This window comes from Poecile atricapillus, chromosome 4 (assembly GCF_030490865.1).
Source record: "Poecile atricapillus isolate bPoeAtr1 chromosome 4, bPoeAtr1.hap1, whole genome shotgun sequence".
Lineage (NCBI taxonomy): Eukaryota > Metazoa > Chordata > Aves > Passeriformes > Paridae > Poecile > Poecile atricapillus.
In genome coordinates this window covers 27,715,393-27,742,560 of record NC_081252.1, presented here as the reverse complement: position 1 = coordinate 27,742,560, position 27,168 = coordinate 27,715,393, and the positions used below count along the sequence as shown (strand labels likewise).

Here is a 27,168-nt window from a genome sequence, read left to right as displayed (position 1 = left end):
AATTTGAGTCTCTTTGGTCAACTTAAAAATGAACAAATGGAACTGCTGGGAATTCACTCACCCCAGCGAAGAGAATTATTTAGAGAAAGTATGTGAAAAATGGCTTCAGTCTCATTGACCTGGGTACTTCCCCAAAATATCCATTGCTGTATGCTATTTCCTTCAAGGCTGTTTAGTTACAGGATATAAGTTTTAAATCCTATTTATATAGCTAATTCAAACAAGCGTTGAGAGAAAAAAGGTGAAAATCTTAGTACAAAGGATGGGTGTGTCTATTTTACCTGCCAAATGACAGAATTATGATTTCTGTTTTCAAACAGATTTTTTTTTTCAGTTGTTTGAAAGACAGCAAACAAGGTTCTTTTGACTTTGTGGTAAGTAAATAACAAATCATGCTAGCTTTGATGTAATTAGCTACAAAGTTAGTGAGTTTCTTAAAAGAAACCCACACCAGAGAGGTTTTGGCCCTGTATAAGACTGGGGAAGCTGATTAATTTGTCATCTTGCCCACTGCCAGACACCATCTGGTGCCCTGGCACTTTGTGGTAGTTCAAATGTAACAGCAACATCTCACAGGTGTAAGAAAAGCAGGAACAAAACAATAGTGAATCAGGACCGTGAAGTACTGTTGGGCAATACCTGGTTTGCTGTGTACAAACAGATTGTTCTTTCAGTTTTAGAAGGAAAATTTGGCTCTGATAGTGTTTGCCTAAGATTTATCAGACTTGACTTAACAAAGATCAAACTCTCTGGTTAGGTCTGTACATCACAAAAATATACATAAAAGCTGGAGTTATTCTTCAAGTGCTGCACATACAGTTTGAAAGGTACATGACCTCTTGTCTTGCTGTTAGTGTGCCCTTCTAGCTCTTGCAGGCTTTCTCAGTGACAGACAGTTTTGAAACTTTGAACTTCTTTTAAACTAGAGTAGTATGAATGCATCACTCCGTGAGGAAAAATTTTGGCGTGTCTCAGAACCAAAGCAGGATTTTCATTCTGTCAGGGATTGCCAACAGAGAATAAATTGTAATGGAATTATCCAGAAATTCCTTTTTCAGCATTATGCAAATATGGGCTTAAGAATGAATGCAAATATGAGTTTAATTGTACTAATTTAAATGATCTTTTACATTTCTGCTAAAAAGGGAAGTCTTAATCAATTTTGAGATGAACTCTTAGGCTTTGCACAACAGAGCACTGACAAATCTTGATGCAACCTGTTTTGATTTACCTGTTCCAGCCAGGTTGCAGTTACTTCCAATTTATCTGTTGGTCATAAGGCACTTTTCAAATCTAGATGTTTGAAGTTTCAGAATGAATGCAATAATCAACTGTTACTAGAGCTGTGTTTAGAAACAAATACACTGAAGTAGAAACTGTAGGAGGTTCCAGTTTTGCTACTAACATAGCTGCTGCCCAATGAATGTTGCAATTCCCGTAGCAGCAAGAGAATGTTGTGTTGATTTCCCTGGAAGACAGCCAAGATGCACATGCAAGTAGAGAAGTGGGTAGGGTGGAGCATCTTCAGCCTCTGCTGGTGGTAGAACCAGTACAGATGGGGACACTGGGGACGTTTGGAACAATGCATAGCTGAGTTGTGCCTGAGTTGTTTTAGCTGTCGCCAGCCAAGCAAGATGGAAGTGTAAAAGTATATCAGTGTTTCCGGCTTTAATTCAGAAACAGTGGCAGGCTTTTCAGTATTAGAATTAATATTATTGTCGCTCTCTAGATTTTCTTCCCCCCTTCCCAGTAGTAGGTTAGGCTGCTATAACAGCTATGTTTGTTTTGTGGGTTTTTTTTTTTTTTTCCTGCTAGATGCTTTGTGCATTGTGGCATGGAAATTTTTAATGAAGGATTTATCTGAATCAATTCTGCTGCTCATGAAGTATCTTTTTAACCATGCGTCCTTCATTGTGCTGTTACCCGAACTGCTTGGCACAGGCGGTACAAAATTCTGGTTTCAGAAAATTTGGAATACGGAACTGTGCCTCAGCTCATGTCATTCAGCATAGTTCTGCAGTGATCTACATGACAATCTTTAAAAACCCCCCAAACTCTTTGAAAACATGCTTTCTCTGCCCACTACATGGCTATGTAAGAAATTTTGTAAAAGGCAGTTACAGGATGACTGTACGGGTGTTTGCTGAGTTGGGGTTACTGTCGTGCAGCACGAGCATTTTTATCTAAAGCACTTGAGCAATAGCCCCCAGGAAGACACCTGTGACCAGTCACAGCTCCCTCTGTTTGTTAAAAAGCGTGCATTAAATCACATGCTTTTTTGAGTATTAATCCTGCCCAAAAAGGTAGACTAGACACAAATCCGTGTCTCAGCCTGTGGGAGGGAGGGGGCCTGAGAGAAGCAGGTTGCCTAACTGGCTGCCAACCGAAGGACTCATTCCAAGGTCCAGGAGCCTCGGCTCTGGAGATAGTGTCGGTGAGGTGTGTACGGCGGGGCCGTACCCGTGTGCCTGGCTGGGCCTGGACCTTGGCCTCTGTCATCCCTCCTGCCATCCAGTGGGTCATCCCAGGGCGGCTGGGTGTGGGGCAGGGTGCTGCATGGCAGGTGGGGCAGGCTGGCAAGCCGGGGCTACGGCTGGGAACGGCAGTGACCCTGACGGCTGTGTGACCCTCGGGCCCTGGACCGGGACTTTTGCATCCTCCCGGTTCGCCTTCTGTGGCGGCACAGGGCAGCCCTCAGCCCGCGGGCGGCGGGGCTCAGCCGGCGCTGGGCAAGCGGCCCGAAGGCGCGGCGGGCCCCGAGCAGCGGCCCCGCGCCCCGCTGGGAGCTCCGCGGCCCCGCCGCGTCCCCACTACGCCCCCCGGGGAGGGGCCGAGCGGGCGGGCCCCGCTCCCGCCCCTCAGGGCCCGTGGGCAGGGGGGAGGGCGGCGCGGCGGGACCGCGCCATCTGCCGCACTCGGCGCGTCCCGCCGGGATGGACGGGCACCTCCCGGGCGCGGGCAACGCGACGAGCTTCGCCGACGATGTGCTGCGCGTCTTCGGGGCCAACCACAGCCTGTCGGCGGGGCAGCTCTCGGAGCTGCTGCAGCGCCTGGGCGCCGCGCCCACCCTGGGCTCGGAACTGCCGCTCGCCCTCCTGCACCACAACCAGGTACCGGCACCGCGGGGGCTCCGCGGCCCGGCTGGAAACGTCCAGGAGCGAGGGCGCCGGGCCGGCTGGGCAGCTCCCTAGGGTTTTAAATCTCGCCGCCCTCGTGTTTCCTCACGGTGAAGCCGGGAAGGAGAGAGGGAGGAAGGGAGCAAATGCGGGCTGGGGCTCTGGGCTCGGGTGGCAGGCAGAGGTACCGGAGCGCCGGTGAGAGCAGCCTGCGGCACGGGAGAGGCTGCCCTGCCTCAGGGAGCTGCTGCGGCGCGGGCTGCCCCGGGATTGGCCCTCCGTCCTCTTTGCTCGGCTCTTAATCTGTCACTTTTCCCGGTTAAATAGCATCTGTCCAACAGCAAGGAGCGAATGAGAACCAGCTAGTGTCTCCCTCCGAGAGCTGAATAAGCAAATCTTCAGGACTTGTTAAAATACAGGTGTCATGAAAGAGCAAAAATTCGATTATACAAACAGGTCTGCTTCTGTAAAGAAACTTTTAAAGAAATTTTCACGTCTTTTATCTAAGTTGAGTGCAAGGTGTACACCCATCGATTAATCTACCAAAAGCCTTTTAAACTGATGTTTGATTTACTGACTGGGTATCGTTGGAATATTACTTCTCTCTAAGACATTTGTATACTGTTTAATGTCTCCATAAGGAACTCAGATCTCTTTGCTACTTTTAAAGTCTGTGTGGTTTAACTTACCTGGACTGTCCTGGACTGAATTTGTCTCCTCGAAGGGAAATTTTGAGATTGGTGGTGATTTCCATATGCCCAGGAAATCAGAGACACAAAGTTGGTCACAAAAATGAAAGGAAAGCAGGAATGACTGTTTTCTCTGGTTTGATTCCACTTCCTAAGAAACAGAAAAGGGATAGCTTTAGGGACCTTGAGAATTGTTTTTTAATATGGAGTAGTAGCTCTTTTGCCTTTTCTGTGAAGGAGACAAACCTTGAATAAGCTCCCTTTGTTTTAGAAAGGTTTAATTGGCACTTAACTCCCCTGAAATCAACGCAGAATTCGGTATATTCAGAATTCAGTTTGCAGGAGTCGCCACTTTCAAATCTCACAAATTGAACACTGTTCCATCTCAGTGTGTTACAAATATAAACAGCCACTCATGCTAAATACAAGTTTGCAGTGTTGAGTATGGCTATGAAAGGCAGCTTTCTTTAAAAGGGCATAGAAATGAGTAGATTCTTCAGTCCTTCAGGTTTTCCATCTGCAAAAGCACGTAGCTCTCGTACACAGGCTTTGGCACAGGCTACAGAAGGGAATAAAAAGTAATGCTCTTTCTTATTACTACAAATGTATGTTCCTCATAAGTAACTCAAAGTTTAACTGAAACAATTTTTTTTACAGGCTTTTTCTAATTGTGTTCATGTTGAATAATATCTAGGGTGTCATACTGAAATGTGTCTGCTTTTTTTTGATGAGTTACTTGTATTCTTTCTTAAAATTTGCCTTATGGCTGCTCCATCAGCTGGAACCATTAAAGCAAATGCATTTTGATCCCTCATAGATATCAGGTGTGTCCATGACTTTGGGCAGGTGGTGCATGCAAATGTATATTCACACCAGGTAAATCCTGTGTCACTGTTTTAAACACAGTGAGTCTTACAAGTTGATAATTCAGCATCTGCTGATCATGAGAGAAGTCATGAAGTGGCCTAATACAAGTTTGGGTGTTGAAAGGCATAAGAGGCCTAAGCTTCACTGATTCTTGACAGAGGAAAGTGAATACTTTTTCCTGAGTGATTCAGGTCTTCCTCAAGGTGGCTGAGTCCATTCAGGCTGCCTAAGTGTCTGACTGTAGGAGGGCACAAGGTTTATCTTAGACTTTCAGTTCTTAACTTCTGTGTCCAGAGCTAATGGGTTGACTTTCAGGCCTTTCTTCGAATCAAGATAACATACCCCTACTCTTCAGAGAATCCCTCATCCCAAGCCTGAAGGAATTTTTAGTGCAGTGCTGATCTGTGAGGGACAGGTGATACAGTACTTGGCGGGAAGGAACAGTCTCTGGAATTTTATCCCAGTATTAGTGTTTAGTTTTAATGTCTCATTCACAACAATTTTGGTAAGTGCATTAATCTCGTGAGAAGATCCACAAGAAGCTCATCCATTTTCTTACAGGTTGAAAGTATGGGTGTGTAAGCCAAAACAAAATGGATTGATTTCTGTTTTCCTTTGATACCAGCTTAACTTGAAAATAAAAGAGAGAATAAAAAATTATTTTCGTTGTTGGTCACAGTGTTTGAGTGTGTACTTGTGTGGGTGTTTGTGGTAACTTGTGTCCTATGATGTCTGTAAAGATGCTGATTTTTTAATGTAGAAGAAAAAACCTTGGATTTTTTGAGCACCCTTTTGGGATTTTTGGATCGAACTGTCACCAATTTCTTGTGCTTTTGGTCTCTTTTTGCTTTCATCATGCACGTTCGGAATTATTTTTATTTTGAATTTATATTTTCTCTGCTCTTCAATTTTTCTGTTATCATCTTTTCTTAATATTTAAGCTAAGGCTCCTTGTCAGAGAAATTAATAGTAGTTGAACAAATACAAGTACTGATCAGTGCTGTTTTGTCACATTTTACTGTGGAATTGCCACATATTTTAGTCCTACTAATAGGGGTAAAATTAGCAATTTCAGTCTAATAGAGATGATGGCTTGTTACTTGCTCTGTATTTTACATTATTAGCAAGATGTAAAGTATGAAACCATACTTTATTTGTCACTGAATTAATTGTAATTTGGCAGCCATACATGTGTGTGCCAAAGGACTAAAACATGCTCAAAATTTTTAGTCAAAAAATACCTGAAAGGTAAATGTGCATTGGAAAGAAGGCTTGTTAACGTCACCTTTTTTCATGCTTTGATGTAATTGGTAGGTGCTAAAATCACGCTCCTATTTCCTTCTTTGGCTTTCCTCAATCTATATTTATGCCGGTCTAGATTTTATACCTGAGTACTGTGTTTTAATGTAATGATTTTATTTTTTAAGCAAAACATTTTGACAAAATTAAATTAATTTTTAAATTAATATTTGTGATCAGGTATAATTACCTTTCATTTTAGGATGAGTCAAAATCTAGTAAGTTTAGTGGATAGACTAGAACCAGGCTAGTAAATTCTTTGATTTGAGGATTTTTTGGTAGTTTTTCACAAGTTACAACTTGTCCTTTTGAAAGAATGGAGACAAGAGTGACAGAGTGTGGCTTAGGGTCTTGATCCAACACTATGACCTGATGTTGCCTGGCCAGTGAGATGCTAAATAGGCTTAGTTGTTTTACCCTCCAAGTGCCTTATTTCTACAATATTTTCAGAAAATTTCAGTATTTGTGGACAGTTCTCAGCTCCCAGCATGGACAGCTGCCTTGCACATATCATGGGGCACACAAGTGCATTTGAGCAGCTTCATCTGACTCTCTCATGGACAGCTGCTCATTGAAGGATTGATAACCTGTATCATCCAGTTTTTACCTGTCCTAAGTGACACAAAGTTGTTACCACATCAGCATTAGATGCTTTCATTTCTTACAAGTAAGTTGAGGAAGTCATAGCTGTATGTCTCTAGTTTGCCTTATCCATTCTCAGACTAAGTTAAAAATAATCTATAAAAAAGGATTAAAAAAAAGCACTTGTTAAATAGGCATTCACTGCATTTATTGTTTGTTGTTGCTACTGTGGGACCCACTGCTCAGCCCCAGGGTGGGCTGGTATTTAATCTGGCAACATCTAGAAATTGCAGGATGCTCTTTCAGTATTTCAGTGCTCCACATGTGGAATGCTACAGATAAAACATGTAAAGCAATGATAAGAACACAGCAGAAGATCACAGAAGGGACTGATGCATTTCAAAGGTGGTTGTTAACGGTAGCATTTTTTGTTCATTTCTCCAGTTAGAAGAATCCCATATTGTTTGATCATTTTTTGGGAGAGTAAAAGTAAGCATTTGTTTGAATTACTTAGTTGATAGTTTAATCTTTTCTAAGTCTCATTATTCTGTAACTGTGTAAAATCTGCAATTCAAATCCTCCCCAGTTTTGAGGAAAACATTTTTAAAATTGTTTTTTAACACTTCAGAGATGATGAGTTATGTTATATATTTTTGGCAGTTGTTTACTAAACACTCAGTGACAGTCACATTAGAGGAAATCCTCTCACCTTATCACTGTGATTAGGTCTTGCTGCACAGCAGGGGACAGAAATGACTACAGACCTGGTGAGTCAGGACATCATTTTCAGTCCCCTCTTCCATGATGCTAAATTTTCTCTGTGATGAGATGGTCCATCAGTCTTACAAAGTAAATATCTTATGTTTTTACAGCAGTGTGGCTGTGTTAATGTATTTATTTATCCTGAAAAGATAAATGCAGAGTTTTGCAGTGTGCAAACATGCCTTGCTCCAGTCCAAGGCTTCTAATAGATTCAGTCTTTTAATTAATCCTTTAATTGTGCTGGTGAACTCATGCAAGCTTGCTTTTGAGCTCTTGGACGTATGTAGGAGTTTACTGAGAGTATGAGGTGACTTAAAGCAATGAATCATTTATAGGAATCATTATCCTCTGGGTTTGTCCCTGATCAAAATAATAATAGTAATTAAACAAAATGCTGTTTCTCAATTTTGCATGAAAGAGCTCTTCTCCAGTGGTAATTTTCACTTCCATGTTTGTGTGTAGGCAAAGTTACAAGTGTCAGGTTTATTAATTTATGCTGTGTCTGATTTAGTTTCTCTCCATTATCTGTTTTCCTACCTACAACATTGTTTGAATTTTTGTGAATTAATGTTAATATTAATGTACTGGTATTTAAAAATGCTACTACAGTATCCTTTATTATAGGAATTAAATAGTTAAAGGTGATTTCTTTCAGAGATAGCCATGGTGTAAATTCTCAGCTCTTACTAGCTTGTTTTGCTAACCACAGACATCCAGAAATGGCTTAGTGAGCTGGTAATAAGTACTATAAACTATTCCTGTAGACCACAACTATCCTCCCTTTGTTTTGCTGTGGGCATATTAGCCATGTATTTTGTATTATTCCAAAACACAGAGTTAACAGTAAAATGATTAGACACATAACCAGTTTAGAAAGCTCCAGTGGTTTGTGTATTGTCCTGTTAAAGACTATCTTCAGTGATGATTTCTTTATTCGTTACTTTCACGTAGGTTAAATGGAGTAACATGTTTTAAAGCAAAAAAAAATCTTCTGTTATTAGCTCTATTTTATACGTGGTACTTCTTTAACATTAGCATTGACATTGAAAGATGAAATTATATGCACTTTGCTTCTTTATATTTGAGTCTTCAGGGTCTCATGGCCTTAACAAAATTTGCACTTAAGTTCAAGCACATGCCTGAGTACTCCACTAGCTTGTTAAAGAGGAAGGACAGAAACATTCTGAATGTAATTTAGCTAAAGTCATTTGAATTGGCCTGCATGTTCTCTTCCTCCTAGCAAATCAAAGAGAGTCATATTCAGGTGATAAGTGCATTCCTTTCACCTTTTGGGCAGTAACAGAAATATTTGTTAACAGGAGCAGAGGCAGCTCTGATGAAATATGTGACTTGCAATCGCCCTGGCTTATCTCTAGGAGTTAATTGCCTTATAAATAATAATGTTGAATTATTGGAGACGTGCTGTGGAGTCTGAAGGCTGGCAAAACTGAGAAGAGCAGGGACTGATTATTTGTGTTTATATTGCTAAGGCTTCCAGTGCTCTCTGCCTGCAACCACACTGAGATTTGCTACAGGGAGAGTTATGCTGTAATTGATGTCTCAAATAGATGAAAACATTTGATTTTTTTGGTCTTGAGACTCAACCCTGGTATGTGTTTGTTGTGCAGCAATAACTGCACAAAACTATTGATTACACCTAGAAAAAGAACACTTTCCCTTATCATTGCAGGAAATAAAGAATGCAAATGAACAGAAAGTATTAGATGTAAGATTTCAGCAGTTTGGAACATTTCACATAAAAACACTCAATTTTTCTATAGATGTATCTTTTATGATATTTTGTGGTTTGTGTTTTATCTTTTTGCTTGAAAATGACAAATGGAGGAACCAGCCTTTCCTTGCCCCTGGCCTGGTTTAGCACTGCCAAGTACATTTATTGTTAACCCATCAGACACTGTTGTGTCCTGAGCTAAAGGCAAAGTTAGGATCCCAAGCAGGAGTTTATCTCCTGGTTTTACAAGACAACATTTGCCCTTAAGAGATACTGCTATAAGATGAATGAAAAATGTTTAGCTTTGGACCATTTTAAAGGAATTAGTCCGGGGAGATGAATAAGAAGCATTGTTGTAAAGCAGAAGTCACATGAATAAGCTGTCGCTGAATTACCAATCATTTTCTGGCATACTCTGTTACTGAGATTTTAACTGTATCTAGTCTGCTCTCAAGTTTAATTATTTTGTAATTACATTAGGTTTTAAGTACTTTGAAGCTATTTTTCCAAATATATTGTGAGGTTTAACTGCCCAAGTTCTCAGGGCAAAAGATCTGCAAATGTCTCTTTAAAAAGTGGTTTATTGATTTGTGATTTATCCAACTTAAAGTACTTTGAATCATTTCTGCTTCACATTAAGCAATCACAGTATTTTCATGCACAGTGTACATTGTGTAGACTTCCCTGAAAATGTATTACAGTACTTGAATGTTGTAATTCTTGGATTTCTCACTGTACATCTTATCTTTTGATTTGCATTAATGTGTTAAATTGTCAAAATCCCTTTTGGTTTCAGTGCTTGACTAGTGAAGAAATCTTTTCTTTGCATGGGATACCGAACAACAGTAGCATATCAAATTCCAGCTTCTCTACAATATGTCCTGCAGTTTTGCAACAGCTAATTTTTCACCCGTGTGATCATCAGGAGAGCTTTGTGGACTCATCTAAACCACATTCTTTGCAAGGTTAGTTACTATTACTTGCATTAATGCTGTGACTGGAGTGAGGTTTCCTTAGAAGAATAGTAAGCATTTATCTATAAATAACAGGGGTGTCTTGTTTGGGAAGATATGGTTCCAAAGTGGGAACATAAACTGCTGTTTAGGTCAGCAGACTAGCCAAACAAGATTGTTATCTCTTGACATTGATCTATTTAAAATGCTGTAAAAAAGGTGAAAGAATTGACTAGAAAGTTATGGAATGTTTTGTCCACTTAAGGAAGAGCCTTTCTGACTGATTTTGTTTTGATAATGGTTTGTGCCTTGAAGTGTAAGAACTCGTACTTATAGCTGGTTAGTAGAAGAAAAGATGAGTGTAAAGAAGGGAAATTTGTGCAGGTGATTTTCAGTGGGAAATGAGACTTGGTGGAAGCTGCATATGTGGAGACAGGTTAAGTTACTTGGGCTGCATTTGAGTGGAATTATTTGCAGGGGGACTGTCAGGTGAGCCAGTGACTGAGGAAAAATACTCATATTCTTTCCAAATTCTAACTCCTGCTTTCATGGCATCTTTTGTGATGACCCCTCCACGAGGAGGATTGTTACATGGCTAAGTAGCCTTAATATTCTTTCTTCCTCTTTTCCTCACTATTATTTCTATATTTGTGCACAGAACTGTACAGTCCAGTAAAAAACATTGGACAGGGAATAGTCATCTGATTAAAGAAATCACTTGTTGCACTAATAAGGATCAAATATATAATGGCTTAATTATTTGAGTCAGTATACTAAATGAACTTACTGTTCCAAGGGAGTCAGCTGAATTAATGTTAAAAGCTAGGATGTTGGATTAGTAGTGCCTAATGTCAGTATTCATAAGAAGAGATACAGAAGTGCTTTTTGTAACTTTTGAAATACTGATTAATACTATAATACTATTAATACTATAATAATAAGGTGATCATCTTGAACAAGAATTAAAGATCATTCCCAAAACTGTGTTTTGCTTTGTCAGTGAAAGATTAGAATTCTAATTGAGTAATCACTGAATCCATGGCACCAAGATTGCTTGTTTCACACAGAGATATGTATTACCAAGAAGACCATAAGATCTGCATTGGACAGTAGAATCTGTTGTACTCTTTTTTTATTTTTTTTATTTTTTTTGGGAGGGTGTGCTGGTTGAGTAGGTTGAACATGGAATCCTTGACCTACAGTTAACCTCCTAAGGTACTTAGACCATCTCTCATGTTTCCCTTCTATCTGTCCAGCTCAGAAGCAATGTCAGTAGCCAGATAATCAGGACAGCCTTCTCCCTGCCCCTCCCTTGGCTGCAGCACAAGAAATCTGCAAGGCCTATGGTTAGGACACTTTAAACCACTGTGACACATAGTAGTACCTGTTTGAATAGAGATTCCTAGAAAGGCCCCCCACTGCCCAATGCAGCTGTTGACTTATATACATCCCCACCCTATCACAAAGTGAATCTTTATCACAGTACCATGGAGACCAGATGTTTTCAATTACTGCACATGGAGCAAAATCCTCCATGCCTGTTTCCAGCTTTGCCTATGTGAATTTTCTCCCCAGGGACCCCCACTGTCTGAACAATACACCGTCTTTCAAAATACTAATGGGCAAGATGTGCAGAAGAAACCACTTCAATAAGCTTTAGGAACAGCTACTGAATAAAAAATGAGTGATGCCAAAGCAGAGTAGAAGTTGGAAGGCAAAAAAGATGTTGCATCTTTTTTCCTGGGATTTGTAGAACTCCCACCCAACCTATCTGATCTTGAGGCTCACTCAAGTCCTCCCCTTGCTTGCTTCTCTGAAAGATAATAGGTAGGTGTATAGAAATGCATCAAACAGCTGAAACTGCCCAGTGGCATTCCTCATGTGTAAGACAAACACTTTCTGTGTTCTCTGCTTGACTTCTTCAGAAAGGTATTTATGCACTTACTTCCTCCTCATCCTAGGACAAGGTTAAGGAAGAGCCTGAGCCTGCCTGTTCTTAAAAGGAGCAGTGCTGAGCAGCAGTGTTCTAAGGAGGGCATCTTACTTGCACTCCTGCAGTTTTATTTTCTCTGTTTCTCGCACCATTGGGTATCTTGGCTGTCTCTTTATTTGGGTTACAGTTTAGAGACAGAATAATAGTAGATAGCAAAAATTGACTGAGACATCAGTCTTGGGGGAGAATTAGCACTGGGTCTGAGTGTCCTGCTCTGGTACATGAAGTCGGACTACCCAACTTTCTGAGACATGTGGACTCATGATAAAGCTAGTGTGGATGCAATTCTAATGAATAAAACCATTTTAAGGCAGCATTGCATACATGATACTGTGAAATACAGTCCCTAATGGAGGAACTTTGGCAACATTGGTTGTCTTGGAATTTTTTCAACTCAGTTTAAAATGTACATTTTCGCACAGATCATGGGCAATGTCCATGCACTAAACAAAAAGATTCTTGTACTTCTGCAGTTATTCCAAACTTAGACAGTGTTTTCTGACTCATGATGGCACTGGAAACTCATTTATTATAAATTTGATTTCAAAAATATAGTTACAATCTTAATTGTCATTTAGTTTAATAAAAATAAATCTATGTAGCTTAGTGAATCTACCCATATCTGGTTGTGTGTTTTTCCTTTCTCTCTGTGCACCTCTCTCAAAATTGGCAAATGAATGTTGTAATTGGCATTGATACATCTACAAATGCTTTGAATGTTTCTAATGCTTTCTGCTCTTGACATAATATAAAATTCATTTTATAAAAACATTGTGAAACTGTATGGAGTAGAACTGTCCCAGCTGCAGGTGAAGAATTTAGCTCAGTGTGTTTGCCAGTCGTGTTCCAGAAAATAATATCAGATTATAATCCAATCTGTTAGTTTCTGCTATGCAGAGAGGAATTTATGGTAACTTCCCTATATAAAAATGCAAACTTATAATGATGCAACTTTCTGGATTATATGAAACTGTTCTCATCTAGGCAACATTGCATTGGCATTGATTATTCTTGGTGGTTAATTTTTAAAGACAAACCCTCTGTCTATGTGGATTACTTTGTAGTTCTGTGGCATCACTTGTGGCACCTTTGTAGACCTCTTTAGTACAACTTTTAAAGTTTTTCTCTGTACTCACAAGGATTTGAGATGTCACTGGGAAAAAAAGTTCTCCATAGAGGCACAACTTTGTAAATGTTTACGAGCAGCAACAGCCACACCACACCTCTCCAACCTATAATTCAGGCTCCAGAATAATTGTGGTACAGATTTGTGCAAGTCCTGGTGTGTGAACACTAAATATCTGAGATTATGCTTATGATGAAGGAAACAAAATTATGCTGAACCCTGTTGCATTTACTGATTATTAGGAAAGGTTTTTCCCATTACATACCTAAGTCACATGTCCTTTTTGAACTTAGAACCTATTTTTTTATGTTCATTTCTCTGTTATAATTATCTCAACTATCAGTTAGCTATCACCTCACTTGTTGATAAACAGTGATGGGCAGCATTTTCAGACAGCAGAATTTCTTTGAATGAAAGGAGGAAGAAGGAGAGTTAGGAACTGAGATACCACCTCAGGGTGATTTGAAGGAGTCATTCTTTATCAGGAAGGATTTTTATATCTAGTACAGGCAAGACAACAGTCTTTTTGTCATGGATTTTCCTAGAAGTAAATGTCATTTGGATCTGGCTCTAGGACCAATAAGAAATTTTGTCTTTTCTCTATGCTATAGCTACTTCAGCTTTTGGTCTAAGCCTTAATTTTTACTCTTCCTTGACTGTAGAGAGATAGATTACCAGCAGATAGGCCAGCCCATGTATTCTACCTGTGTGGTTTCCAATTTTTAATATGGTTGTCCCAGAAAGTTTTTTTCAGATATTTCCTTTCTGCAGATATGCATCTTAACTGCCTATTCATTTTAAGAATTTTATGTTTGTGAGTTTTAATTCCAACCAAGGAATTACTCTTTTACCAGTTCCATGCCAATTTAGCAACTAGAGAAATCACAAGCATACTGAAGTGGGTGTTATACTAATATATTTTGTATTTCTCTTTGTTTATCCACAGTTTGGGGATTTGGGTTCCTGGCTGTGTCTATCATTAACTTGGCATCACTTCTGGGACTGATTTTAACTCCTCTCTTAAAGAAGTCATATTTCCCCAAGGTTTTAACTTACTTTGTGGGCTTGGCCATTGGTACTCTCTTTTCTAATGCAATTTTCCAGCTCATTCCAGAGGTAAGCAAGGGGAGTAATTATTTGGTTTGAATACTAGTTTCTAAAGTGTATTGATGTTAAAAGCATGATGCAGTGGGGTTCTGTGTGTGGGTTTCAATCTCCAAAGAGTTTTGTGTGGGTTTCAGTGCCATGAGTTATGATCCCTCTCTGAAATATGTCAGAGCCATCAAGATCTGTGTCTTGTTCATTGGGAAGGACCAAGGGCTATTCTTCCACTAAACAAAAAGAGAAATCCATTGGATAAAGTTGTAGTGAACTTTAATAGGCTATACTGTTAACATTTTGTTCAAGTTTAAAAAATGTAATGAGATAAGAATCTTTTACAATTTCTGCTCATGGAAACCCATGGTTGGTATAGAGAAAGTTTTTGTAATAGAGGGATATCTGCAGAGTGTGCTGTTTGTTTTTCTGGAAATGTACTAAGATTGCAGAAAAATTTGCATTGCTTTTTTTCTTCACTATTAGGCATTTGGGTTTGACCCAAAAGTAGATAACTACGTTGAGAAAGCTGTCGCTGTGTTTGGTGGATTCTATATTCTCTTCTTTGTGGAAAGGATTCTTAAAGTGATACTAAAGCTCTATAACAAGGTAATGAAACCTATCACTAACTGAATGAGTCTCGCCTTAAAGTACCTGTCATATTTTGTGAGGTACTTGCTAGATGAATAAAATGTGTGTGGGGTTTTCTATTTTAAGTGACAAATTCAGCCTTACTGTGTGTTCTGATATATCTGTTTAAAGCCCATATGAATAGGAAAAGAAATCTCACTTTTTAAAGGGAGTTAAAAGCAGTTCTGGGAATGGAATCCAGATGTGAGTATGGTCTGCTTTCTTTGGTAAATGCTCCAGTTTCTCTCAGCAACCAAGTAGTTGCTGTGGTAGCTAAACACATCAGAAAATCATGGAAATATGTAACAGGTGGAGAGAATGAAGTCTTCCTATGGAGATCCTCTTTGGGCAGGAGAAATCAATGTGACAAGTACACCTTCTTGGTCATCTGCAAAGTGCAGGTGCACTGAAGGCCTGACTGACCTTCAGTAACTTCAGCTCTGTGTTTCCCAAGCTCTGGTACACAGGATTGCTTCAGTGAACACTGCAGTTGTCTCCTGTTGCCCAGAGCTCTGCTTTCTACCCCTGTGTCTGAGTACTTGTATTCTGTGTGCTCATTTGAGCAAGGCTGAATTTGTCTCAGAGAAGGGCACCTCAAAATTGTTGGTCCTCCCTGCCTATTACTGCCTTTTACTGGTGAAAGGAAACTGCCCTGTCTTCCTACTCTAACCTCTCTGTTATCTCTTCCCAAAGTGTTGCTGATACTGAAAATTATGATGATCAACTGTCCCTCATGTGCAATACCTAGAAATAGAAAAAAATAATTTGTTTTTCTTTATTTATGTAAACAGACAAAGGCTAATAAGCTGTATTTGACAAGCAAGCATGAATAATCAGCAAATGTTGATCACTTTTGGTCAGATTGGCTTGGGAGGTTCTACATAAAGGTATAAAAATGAAAAGTTTCCCATGTTTTCTGATGAGCTAAAAGTAAGAGACAAGTTAGGAACTTAGATATGTTTGGAGTTATTAAAAAAAAAAAAATGTTCACTGCTGCTCATTTCAGCAATCACTTGGTGTTGAAAGCAAGGCAGCATGAATATGATCTTCCCCCCACCTTTTACTTTTTATCTTTATTTTCTTACATTGCTATTTTGCTTTTGTTTTAATTAGCTACCTGCTTGTTTATTTGTCACCTAGACTGGCCATAATTACTTTGAAAATGGAGAAGAGAATCATTCTCAGGATAAGACTAACTCACCCAAACCACCATCATCCAGCAATGGGGGAAAGTGTTATGCAAATTCAGCTGTCATAGAGAGCAATGGAAATCTTGGTTTTGACAGCATCAGTGTGGTCTCAGCACAGGTATGAAAATTGCATCTGTTTATTTATTTTATCCTTGCCAATTATATGAGCATATCTGAGGAAAGTTAATATGAATTTTTATTGCTTTATTCAAGTTTTTATAGGCTTGCAGCTTATAATTTGGTTGAACCCTATGAAAAAATACAGGGTTTTGGGGCAAGCTTGAAAAAGCTGAATCATGCACTCAATTTGTAGCCAACAAAAAGGGCTGTTATATCAGGGTTGGACAGACAGATGTATCTAATCAGATTTGAATTTGTATTTAATTTGGTTAATTTTGGCTTCATTGTTGTTACTGTTTTGCTTAAAGAGTAATAGTGTGTTTTACTGTTGTGGTAATGTTGATCATACAAAATTATCCGTATTTTGTTCCTGAATCCATAAAGCCTTTAAGTGTGAGAATCTGATTCTTCTGAATCAATGATTAAAGAGAAAAACTAATACAGTAACTTTCAGGCAGTATATGGTGAGCACTGCTTGTGATAATGCAGTGTATTTGGATACTGTGGAAATCATGGAAGTCATATGTTGAGACAGAAACCACTCCTCCTGATTTAAGTATTATTGTCTTTCAGTTTTATTCTCTGTATTTCTTTGTGTTTGTTTTCATACTGCAAATACCACTTTATTCTGTCTGAGAAGAAAATGGAAGTTGAAAGAGAAAGTTTTGTGCTTCTTCAGTCTTTTTCCACATGTAGAGAGGAGCAGTACTATGCAGGGAGGAGCAGTACTGTCCCTTATTAAAAAAAATTAAAAGCACATAGAAAAAAATTCAGATGTCTTAAGACAGACTTTTTTCATAGTAGAGATTTTTGGTTTGCCATGCATTTTTATTAGCCAGTAAGTTAGTTGTGGGGAGCAGAGAGGAGCAAGCAGGAGAGCAAGCCAGAGGCAGTCACTAACAACTGGGAGAAAATCTGGGAGTTCTGCATTGACCCTGCAGGCAATTTGATGCACAGTTTAAAACACCAAAATTGTACTTGTCCTTACCATAGAAATGTCATGAACTGTGGTGGACACCGTATATCTTAAAAATTAGAAGAAATATACTTAATTGCTAAAATTACATGGGCACCAGGAGAGAATTAGTATTATGAGTGTCCATAAGTTTTATTTTGTAGATGTATAAAACAAGTAAAAGAAGGCTCTGCTCTCTGCAGAGAGAGAAGCAGTGTGGCCAGTAGGACTAGGGAAGTGTTCATTCTCCTGTGGCACTGCTGAGGCTACACCTTGAATCCTTTGTTCAGTTTTGGGTCCCTCACTACAAGAAAGACCTGGAGGTGCTGGAGTGTGTTCAAAGTAGGGCAACAAAGCTGGTGAAAGAGCTGGAGCATGAGCCCTATGAGTGAGCAGCTGAGTGAGCTGGGATTGTTTAGGCTGGAGCAAAGAGGCTTGGGGGGACCTTATCACACTCTACAAATGTCTGAAAGGAGGCTGTAGCCTGGTGGGGAATGGTATCTTCTTTCCAATATCAAGTGACTGAACAAGAAGAAACAGCCTCAAGTTGTGCCAGGGGAGGTTTAGATTGGATATTAGGAAAAAGTTCTTCACAGAAAGGGTTGTCAGGCATTGGAACAGATTGCCCAGGGAAGTGGTGGAATCACCATCTCTGGAGGTGTTTAAAAGGTGCATAGATGTATTGCTTAGGGATATGGATTAGTGGTGGACTTGGTAGTGTTAAGTTAATGGTTGGACTCAATGATCTTTGAGGTACAACCTAATGATTCTGTGATATTGTGTAGCAACAAAAAACCCCATCATTGCTCTTGTCCTCCTCCAGTGAGGTTCTAAGGTTAGGGGAGGGCCAATGTTGCCGAGGTGCTTTGGGGCAGTTAGGGTAATGACAAGAAGGTAGGTATGCATTCAGCTTTACAAGAATGTAGTATTTAAGACAAAAACATTTGGCATAAGCTAATGTGTACCCAAGAGAATTTTAATGTGTCCTCATTGTTGACAGCTTATTAAAGAGGGCAAATACAGAGTAGTCAGAATTCAAAATGAAGGCTTTAAAGAGGAAGTTTGAAGCCTGATTGTGCCAAGATGTAGTAACTGTTTTCAGCCATGGGGATCCAGCTATATTCTCTCCTCTAATGCCAGAAGAGATTGACTGCCAGTGTAAATGTTTAATTAGTCACCTACTTTCTGTTTTCACTTGCAGCAGTAATTGCAACCTTGGAAACCTTTGTGCTGTACCCAAAGTTTGTATCTACTATGGCTTGACAGCAGAAACTTTGAAGGAAAGTTCTTTCAGAGACAAATTGCTGAAATGTCTGTGTTCTTGAGTGTACATTGTTAGAGTTGTATAACAAAACTTTACAGTGCTTTTATTGATTGCCTTGAGGCAGTGTCAGGATTCCTTCTTGGTTCTGTGGTTTCTTCCAGAGGACATGTCTGGTTCATGTCTGAGAGAATCAGACATATGTTGGAAACAGCAATAGTAATCTGAGATGTCATAGGATAAAATAAGGGAGTCTCTGTATAATTTCTTAAGTTTGGGAATGAACAAGTGGACATTACTTTTTAAAAATCTCCCTGTGTTTAGAAGAGCATAAATACCAAGGACATGTTTGGTTTACCATAAACTGTGGAGATACAAATGATGTAGGACTGCACTAATAATTAATGAAAATTAAACCTGATAGTCCAGCTGGGTATTACAGAGCTCCTTAGCTGGCATATCTTTTGATGTCTGCTAAACTACCATGACAAAGTGGAAATAGTCCAGAGGAAACAGACATTGTTAATTTTTTGCTTTGGAATCCTATGTGTTTGTACGGTATTTTGTCAGTAGTCTGCCTTATCTTAAACATGAAGAATGTGTATTACTTGTTCATCTACTTCTACTGGATACATGATCTAGTAAAGTTCAGAATGCAGTTCCAGAAAAGAAATTTCATTGTACTTTATATAATTTAGAGAAGTTGTCAAGGCATCATTTAAAATTGATTACATGTAAGTATTATGATACTTCAGAGTTATACAGTGAATGTAAGTGGCAGATAGCCAGACATATATATATGTATATGTAAAACAGAAGTGTCTCAGAAACTAATTCATAATTTATAAACTGCAATTGTTTCTGCATTTTGAAAGTTTGGATCAATAAATTAATTTTTAGAAAAAAAGAAATACTAACACCCTAAATTAATTGCAATTACTTAAAATGTTCTTTTTGGTGGGAAAAATGGGTGAATTATTTAAAATGAAAACTTGCGCATTAGATCAAGCTTCCTTTCCTCAGTGAAGCTAGAAACCTGTGCAAAAAAGGTGATGTGCTTTAGGCAGAAATCAGGATGTCCTACAAAACAATGCTTCCTCCAGCTTGTAGTCAGCTTGAAGGATTGTCTCCAGGGAACAGAAAAAAATAGAGAACAGATCTTTAGCTCGGGAAGATGGATGAATTGTTGTAAGAGCTTTGCTAATTGTATTTTGGTTTTCTTATACTTGTGTATTTTGTGTGGCTTGCTTTGTAATACATCTTTCTTAGAGTGACGTTCAGCTTGTCTTCATGGATTAAAAGAGAGATCTATTGCTTGTAAGTGATCCTATCTCAAACAGAAATAGTACAGATACAAATTATTAATCTCAAAAAAATGATTGGTGCTGCTTGTGTTAGAGGAAATGTTGAGAGGAAAGCCTTCAAAAACTAAAGGCAAACATGTAGTACAAATCTAAAACCTATGTGTTTGAGTCAGCAAGGAAGCTTGACTTTTTGATACCATTGCTCATTTTGGCATCCTAGAAGTATAATTTCAGAATTTCCTGTAGGCTAAATAGGAGCTGCTTTGTGGAAGTTTTGGCACTACTCAACCAAGGGTTTATTATCTATGAGTTCCAGGCAGTGCAACAGGCACCTGACTCAGAAATTCCTGACCTGAACTTTTGTCCTGTCTCAAGGCAGCTCCTACATACAAGAATGTAGTCAGATAAGAGTCCTGTGAGCAAATTACATGATAGACCTTAGAGCTCTGTCCTTAAAGATTTAATTAATAAGTAAGAATTAATTAATAATTTAATTTCCTTGAAGTTCAAAATTCAGTTTGCCTGGAAGCATTTGCATATGGTGAAACTAAAACAATTTTCTAAGAACTAAAGCATTCTTTTTAACAGCTTAAGAAAATTTCTTGGAATACTCTTTGCCTTCTTCTATGGACAAGGAGGTGTTCCTCTACATCCTTGTACTTCATGAAGTGGAGATGTGTGTGGATAAGAAGAGAGCAGTGGATATTGCCTGCCTTCACTTAAACAATGACTTTGACAGTGTCTCCCACAACATCCAAATTCAGGAAGTGTGGAATGGATGAGTGGACAGTGAGGTGTATTGAGAGCTGGCTGAATGGCAGATGTCAGTGGGCCAGGGTGTAATTGAAGTCCTGTCACTAGTGGTGTCCCCCAAGGTTCAGAACTGGGCCCTGTATTATTTAACCTGTTCATCAAAGACTTGGTGAAGGGGCAGATGCCTCCCAAGCAAGTTCACTGATGACACAAACCTGTGAGGAGTGGCCAATACCCTGCAGTGCTGTGCAGCGCTTCAGAAGGGCCCCAGGTTGGAGAGGGGCAGAGCAGAACCTCCTGGAATCCAACAAAGGCAGATGCAGCATCATGCACTGGGAAGGAATAACTCCAGGCACCAGCACAGGCTGGGGGCTGACCTGCTGGAAGCAGCTCTGCAGAGAAAGACCTGGGTGTCCTGGTGGAGAACAAATTGTCCATGAGCCAGCAGTGTGTCCTTGTGGCCAAGAAGGCCATTGGTATCCTGGGGTGCATTAGGAACAGTACCACAGGTCAGGATGTGGTCCTGCCCCTCTGCTCAGCCCTGCTGAGGCACATCTGGAGTGCTGAGCCCAGTTCTGGGCTCCTCAGCACAAGAGGGACATGGAGCTCCTGGAGCAGGTCCAGTAGAGAACACAAGGGCGATGAGGGGACTGGAGCATCTCTTACGAGGAAAGGCTGAGGGAGCTGGGCCTGTTCAGCCTCGAGAAGAGACACCAGAGAGGGGAACTCAATGTTTATAAACACCTGAGGGAGGGTGTCAAGGGGATGGAGCCAGGCTCTGCTCAGTGATGCCCAGCAATAGGGCAAGAGGCAACAGGCAGAAACTGATGCACAGAAAGTTCCACCTGAACATGAAGAAGAACTTATTTACTGTGCAGGTGACTGAACACTGGAACAGATTGCCCAGAGAGACTGTGGAGTCTTTCTTATTAGAAACATCCAAGAACTGCCTGGATGCTGTCCTGTGCCATGTGCTTGAAGAGGGGTGTTGGACCACATGAGCTACTTTGGTCTCTTCTAACATTAACTAATCTGTGATTCTGTGCTATGTATGTCTGTAGGCACACAGAGGTATATGTTACTGCTTATATATTCCAGTAAGAAAGTGCTAGTTAATGGTTTATAAGCAGTTTTATTTTAATGGGGGAAATACTGTAATGCTAGGAAATATTCTGTAAATACAGTGTATGTGTACAGAAATTCATCAAATGGATCACCAGGAACTTCTAGGGGGGCTTAATTTGTGCTCCCAGTTAAAATGGCAGTTCCTTTTATGTGTGTTCAGGTTTTTCATTATTTCATGGCACCACATGTATAAATTACTTCCACTTCTGGGAAGAATTGTGAGATCCCTGGAGTGTATGTGCGTTGCAGTTTTATATTAGCCCGTTGATTTTGTGCTCTGAGCCTTTAATTCTGCAGTCAAAATTAGCCACTGCTGTTTTTATTAAACATTCACTTTTTAGAAACTAATTTGAGTAGCTGGACTATCATTGCCCAAAATTTGAAATAAACTTTATGGAGTATCTGGATGTGTCTATACTGTAAACACATTCTACAGTATAGATGCATCATATGTATCACGTAGATAGAATTCTGTCACTGTGGTAGCTGAGTGTGTCTCTGAGACCATGATGTAGTTCCAGTTGTTTTAAATATAGATGCTACCAGTCACTGAAATCAGATTTTTCTGACTGTACATGCTTATGTAGAGGTGTCAGAAGAGGCTTGGGGATGTCTTTATCTGACAGAGACTCCACAGAGACATTCAGACCACTGCAGCCTGAATTGCTTCCTGTCTCAGTGAAGGGCATCCGGGTGACACTTTGCAGTCAGAAGGGTGACTGGGTCCTGCATGTTACCTTGTTGAAACAGAAAATATTTGGTGCTGCTGCTGTGCCATTTGCTTCTTGGACAAAGCAATTTGGTCTCCATATGCAGCAGTGCTTGAGTTTATACTTGGCATTCATTTAAAGACAGAAGCATGATTCATCTGCGTCTTTATTCATTGTTTTGTGTAATTGTTTTATTCTATATTTTTTCAGGAAGAAGCCACCCAAAGCAGCTTATGCAAGTGTCTTAAGGGGCGCCCACTGTCGAAGATTGGCACCATTGCTTGGATGGTGACACTGAGTGATGCTGTACATAATTTCATAGATGGCTTGGCTATTGGGGCTTCTTTTACTTTGTCTCTGCTGCAAGGGCTTAGTACCTCCATAGCTATCTTGTGTGAAGAGTTTCCTCATGAACTGGGTAAGGAACTTCATTGCACACATTGTTTCCTGTGGAAATCACTGTTGTAGGTGGTTGTGTTGGCATAAATTTTGCAGAGGGTGAAAGAAAGTTTAGACAAATTAATAGAAAAAATGTCAAAAAGTTACTGAGCACCAAAACACACATCTGGCACAGGAAGTTCCCAACTGCAGGTGGGTGGAAGCTAGGACCATATATTGGACAGGTACTAATTATCCTGTTTATATATGCTGCAGACAGTGTTGTATTAATTAATTTTAAAACCAAAAATCACCATAGGTAGTTGTGTGTTCCTGTGCTCTTAGCTCAATCTTGCATCAGTATTTGTTTAGAGTATCTCAGTTTCCTTAGTATTGAAGGGAAATCCTCATCACGTATTTGAACAAAGAAAAACAACACAGTGTTATAACGTGTATACAAATAATGTTTTTTCTTCAGACTTCCTTTGAAATCAGAAAATAACCACAATATCATTCTCTGAATATATTTTTTTTTTTTGTTGTTGTTTTAGGTGATTTTGTCATCTTGCTTAATGCAGGAATGAGTACTCGGCAGGCTCTGTTTTTCAATTTCTTATCTGCATGTTCTTGTTACATTGGGTTGGCCTTTGGAATATTAGTAGGCAACAACTTTGCTCCTAACATCATCTTTGCTATAGCCGGTGGAATGTTCCTGTACATCTCTCTGGCAGATATGGTGAGATATAATTTCATTTTCAGTTTTTTATTTCTCTGCAAAAAAAAATAGACTCCGCTAAGTCTCTCCAGTAGAATTTAGTATTTTCTCCTTCTTTTGCCAGTGACTAATAACAATAATATTATTATTAATAAAATATAGTAACTTAAACCCTTAATAGAGGTGCACAGATAGTTACTGTTACCGATAGGTAAGGCTTTATAAAGTCTTACCTATTGGTAACAAGTTATGTTTATTCATGAAACACAAAAGCCTTTCACCTCATCGTGTTATTATTGAAAAGCAGTTTTAGACAGAGACAAGCCCTTCATTAATTTGTCCTGATTTAATCAAAAAGTGTATAAACACTTTGTTTCAGCATTTTAAAGTGTCACAATATTTCACCATATTATTTTAAAAAGTTTATTTGTCTATTTAAACCACGTTGTGAAAGAAAAGCAAAAAAAGAAAGGTAAACAGAAGGAAGTTAAATATTAAGTTTTTAGTTGAATGAAAGGTGTTGTATAACCACAGTGATAACGAAAAACTTGATTTAAATTCTGTCCTGGTTTAAATTAAAGAGTGCCAACCTCATTTTCATGGTTCAGGCAAAAATTTTTGCTGAGTTTTATTCAAAATAGTCTGTTTATCATTTATTTTTCAATGTGTGCCAGAAGATATATGGAAAAAAAATTGTGCTAAAATCCAGATTGTATTTAGACATTAGGAAAAAAAAAAATCTGGATTCACAGGCACTTAGCAATATTCCATAATTTCCTCTTAAGATGATGTTTTGTCTCAAAATGAGAGAGAGATATTTCAAGAGTTTTAAGTTTTATTATGTTTCATTCAGTGTTGTAACAACAGATGCAACAGGTGCAAAGGTGTTTACATCTGCCGCACGGGAATCCATTTGAGCACAGAACTGGAAGAGTGAGGGCTGAATCTGAAAAGATTTGAGACCCCAGTTTGGTTCCATGTGCATTTAGGAACTTTCATATATTTATAGTGGCTATTTCATTAAATACTATTATAGTTTAGGTGATAGTACAGGATTTAATAAGTTGTTAGAGTTATAAGTAATATAAGTAGTTTATTTTATAAGCTTGCAGTGCTTTAATTGCTAATGCTTTTTGCTTAGCTTCACTCGTATAATGAATAGCAATGTACTGAACTCTGATGTGTAAAATTTGTGGCATAAATTTATAGTGACTCAAGTTTGCTATTAAATCCATCTAAGTAGGTAACATTCTCTTCTTTGTATATGTTGTTCTGTTCTCTGTTCCTCTCTATCTGTCTCTCTCCTGTACCATCCTCTCTCTCTTTTTATAGGTTTTTGGATTGTATCAGTTACCTATCTGAAATTTTCTTCCCCCTGAAAAGTCTGAAATAGGGTGTTGATGTGCTCTGTACAGAGATCTGGCTTTCCACTTTCTTATGATTTTCATACACTTCTGGTTTCCTTGTCCAAAAGCAGGTAGGATTAACTGGAATTTCATGCCTTCCTCCTTTTCTTTTTGCTGTTCTTTTTACTTCCAGTATTGGCATAGTCTAACCTCTGCCAATAGGATCACTGAGTGGGGAGGCTGTGGGCAGGTGGGGATGTACACTGAGGTGTGTGCACAAATGAGCCTCGCTGTATGGCATGAAGTTAATCTGGTTTTGCACTGTTGTGCAAGAGTATGATGGAGCTCTGTGACGATTTCTGGGAAGCTTTGGGCTCTTCTCGCTAACCATAGCCTGTTCTTCAAGAATTGCATTACCTTCAATGACTGTTTTTGTGTTGTGAGATCAAAGAAAGATACAGTTTCTGAGTCACCCAGCCTGAAGGCTTCCTAACTAGGGCTGACATAAACTGTCTTTGTTGTATTCTGGTTATGCTATTCTCAACAGAACAGGAGACTACTTTGAGGCTTATTTCTCAAAAGCCACTGTGGTTGACTTTACCTGCAGCAAACATGTACCCTGAATCATTCCATGCAGGAAACTTCATGCCTGTGCTCTTGTGCCATCACCTCCACCGGCTCCAGAGGCAGTATCTTTGTTTCTGTAGTTAGTAGCAGATCAGTCACCCTTTGCTCTTGTATTAACCATTAAGATGTATATTACGGAACGAAGAATCCCATCATGGCACTGTAATGTCATATTTCATCTGTTACCACCAATTTCACACCAGTCATCTTCCTCTTCTTTGCTTGACCTGATGAGCCCACCAGACCTTCCACATGTAAAAGATTTCTGATAGGTTGTCTGTGTTTTCATCTTTGCTTCATTTTCCTTCAGGTAAAGCAGAAGAATCCTAATCTTCTGTTTCCCAAACAAGCATTTCTCAGCAGTGAAGGAAGAAACAAAACATTTAGCAATAAATACAAGGGCAGCTGTTCCTAGCAACACACGGACCAACAACTGGAACCTAGGAGGCTGCTGTAATCAAAAAGGGAAAATTTGCATGAGACACAGCCAGATGAAGCTACTGTAGAGAGGAACAAAACACCATTTCATCTTACCATGCTTGGTGGAGTGGTTTTTCAGGATAATTGGGGTGATATTTTCTTGTGACTGCCTTCACCCTCTGTTAGTTCTAATATTCAGTCCAAAGTAGCAATATGGTTCAGTTCTTAATGCCTTAAATTAAGTATGCTACCACAAGATGGCAATACTTACTTAAAAATATCCCTTTTTTCAGTTCCCAGAGATGAATGATATGCTGCGGGAGAAAGTGACAGGAAGAAAGATGGATCTTACATTCTTCCTTATTCAGAATGCTGGCTTACTAACGGGGTTTACTGCTATCCTGCTGATTACCTTGTATGCAGGAAATATCGAGCTGTGAAAACAGAATCAGGATTGGAGACATCAAGTAAATTGCAAATGGAAGACACTTGAAATCCGTGCAGGGACATTCATGTAATCTACTCGGTTTTGAAACGGTGGCAAGGCCCGTCCTGTCCCTCTTGCCCCAAATACAGGAAATTCTTCTTTAGGACTTGCAGTTGAATCAAATAGTAGGAGCTGTCAGCTTCTGTATGATGCCAAAAAAATTATGCTAATATTTGTATTTCTACTTAAAATTATCAGACATATCTGAACTGTCATAGAGGAAGGGTGTTACTTGGCCAGTAGAATTATGCAATACATGCAACTACATGCAACTCCAGACCAACTGAAAGCTGAAGTCTACAAGGAAGATGGGTATTTAAAAGTAAACAATATAGTTTCATATAATTTTTAAACCGTGATGAAGGCAAGCAGTTTCAAAACTGGTTAATTTTTATGACTTTTGTTGCAGGATTTGTCTGTGTAACATCTTCATTCCCAACCAAAAAAAGAAAAAAAAATCAAACCATTTCAGAGTAGGTACTAATGAAGCTAAGATTTTTAATTACTAATTAACACTGGAAGGAAAGATACCAGTTCCTGCTTTTGATCTTTTCTTTTTATAAATGCACTAGGGAATTGTTGATTTATTTTGGGAACCACTTTTTTTAATTAGAGCGAACCTGTGTTAAATTTATGACTGTTTATCAACTCCATAATATTTTAGAAACATTGAGTATTTTTAAAATGTTCAAGTATTATCAGTCTATTCTATGAAAATAATGAAGTTTTATACTTAAGTTTCACATATATCCCCTTTAAAAATCAGTTTTTTAGTCTTACAAAGGAAAATTTAGAAAAAAACCAACTTGCTAAAATCAACATTCCAGTATGCTTTCTTCATTGAATTTGAATGATTTCTTTGTGTGCAGTTGGGTGGAATGAAATGATAATAAAATATACAAATTCTTACCACAATCTGTTGCGTGTGAACTT

At 39.1% G+C, this 27,168-nt stretch overlaps 1 protein-coding gene across 1 annotated transcript; it reads left to right on the top strand.

Annotated features, from left to right (window-relative positions):
* Positions 1–2,665: 2,665 nt before the first annotated feature.
* SLC39A8 (solute carrier family 39 member 8) lies at positions 2,666–27,168 on the top strand. Its single transcript, XM_058837955.1, has 8 exons — positions 2,666–3,110; positions 9,844–10,012; positions 14,066–14,235; positions 14,701–14,823; positions 15,985–16,152; positions 22,473–22,680; positions 23,192–23,376; positions 26,042–27,168. The coding sequence occupies exons 1-8, from the start codon at positions 2,934–2,936 to the stop codon at positions 26,186–26,188; spliced, it is 1,347 nt and encodes a 448-aa protein (XP_058693938.1). The 5' UTR covers positions 2,666–2,933; the 3' UTR covers positions 26,189–27,168.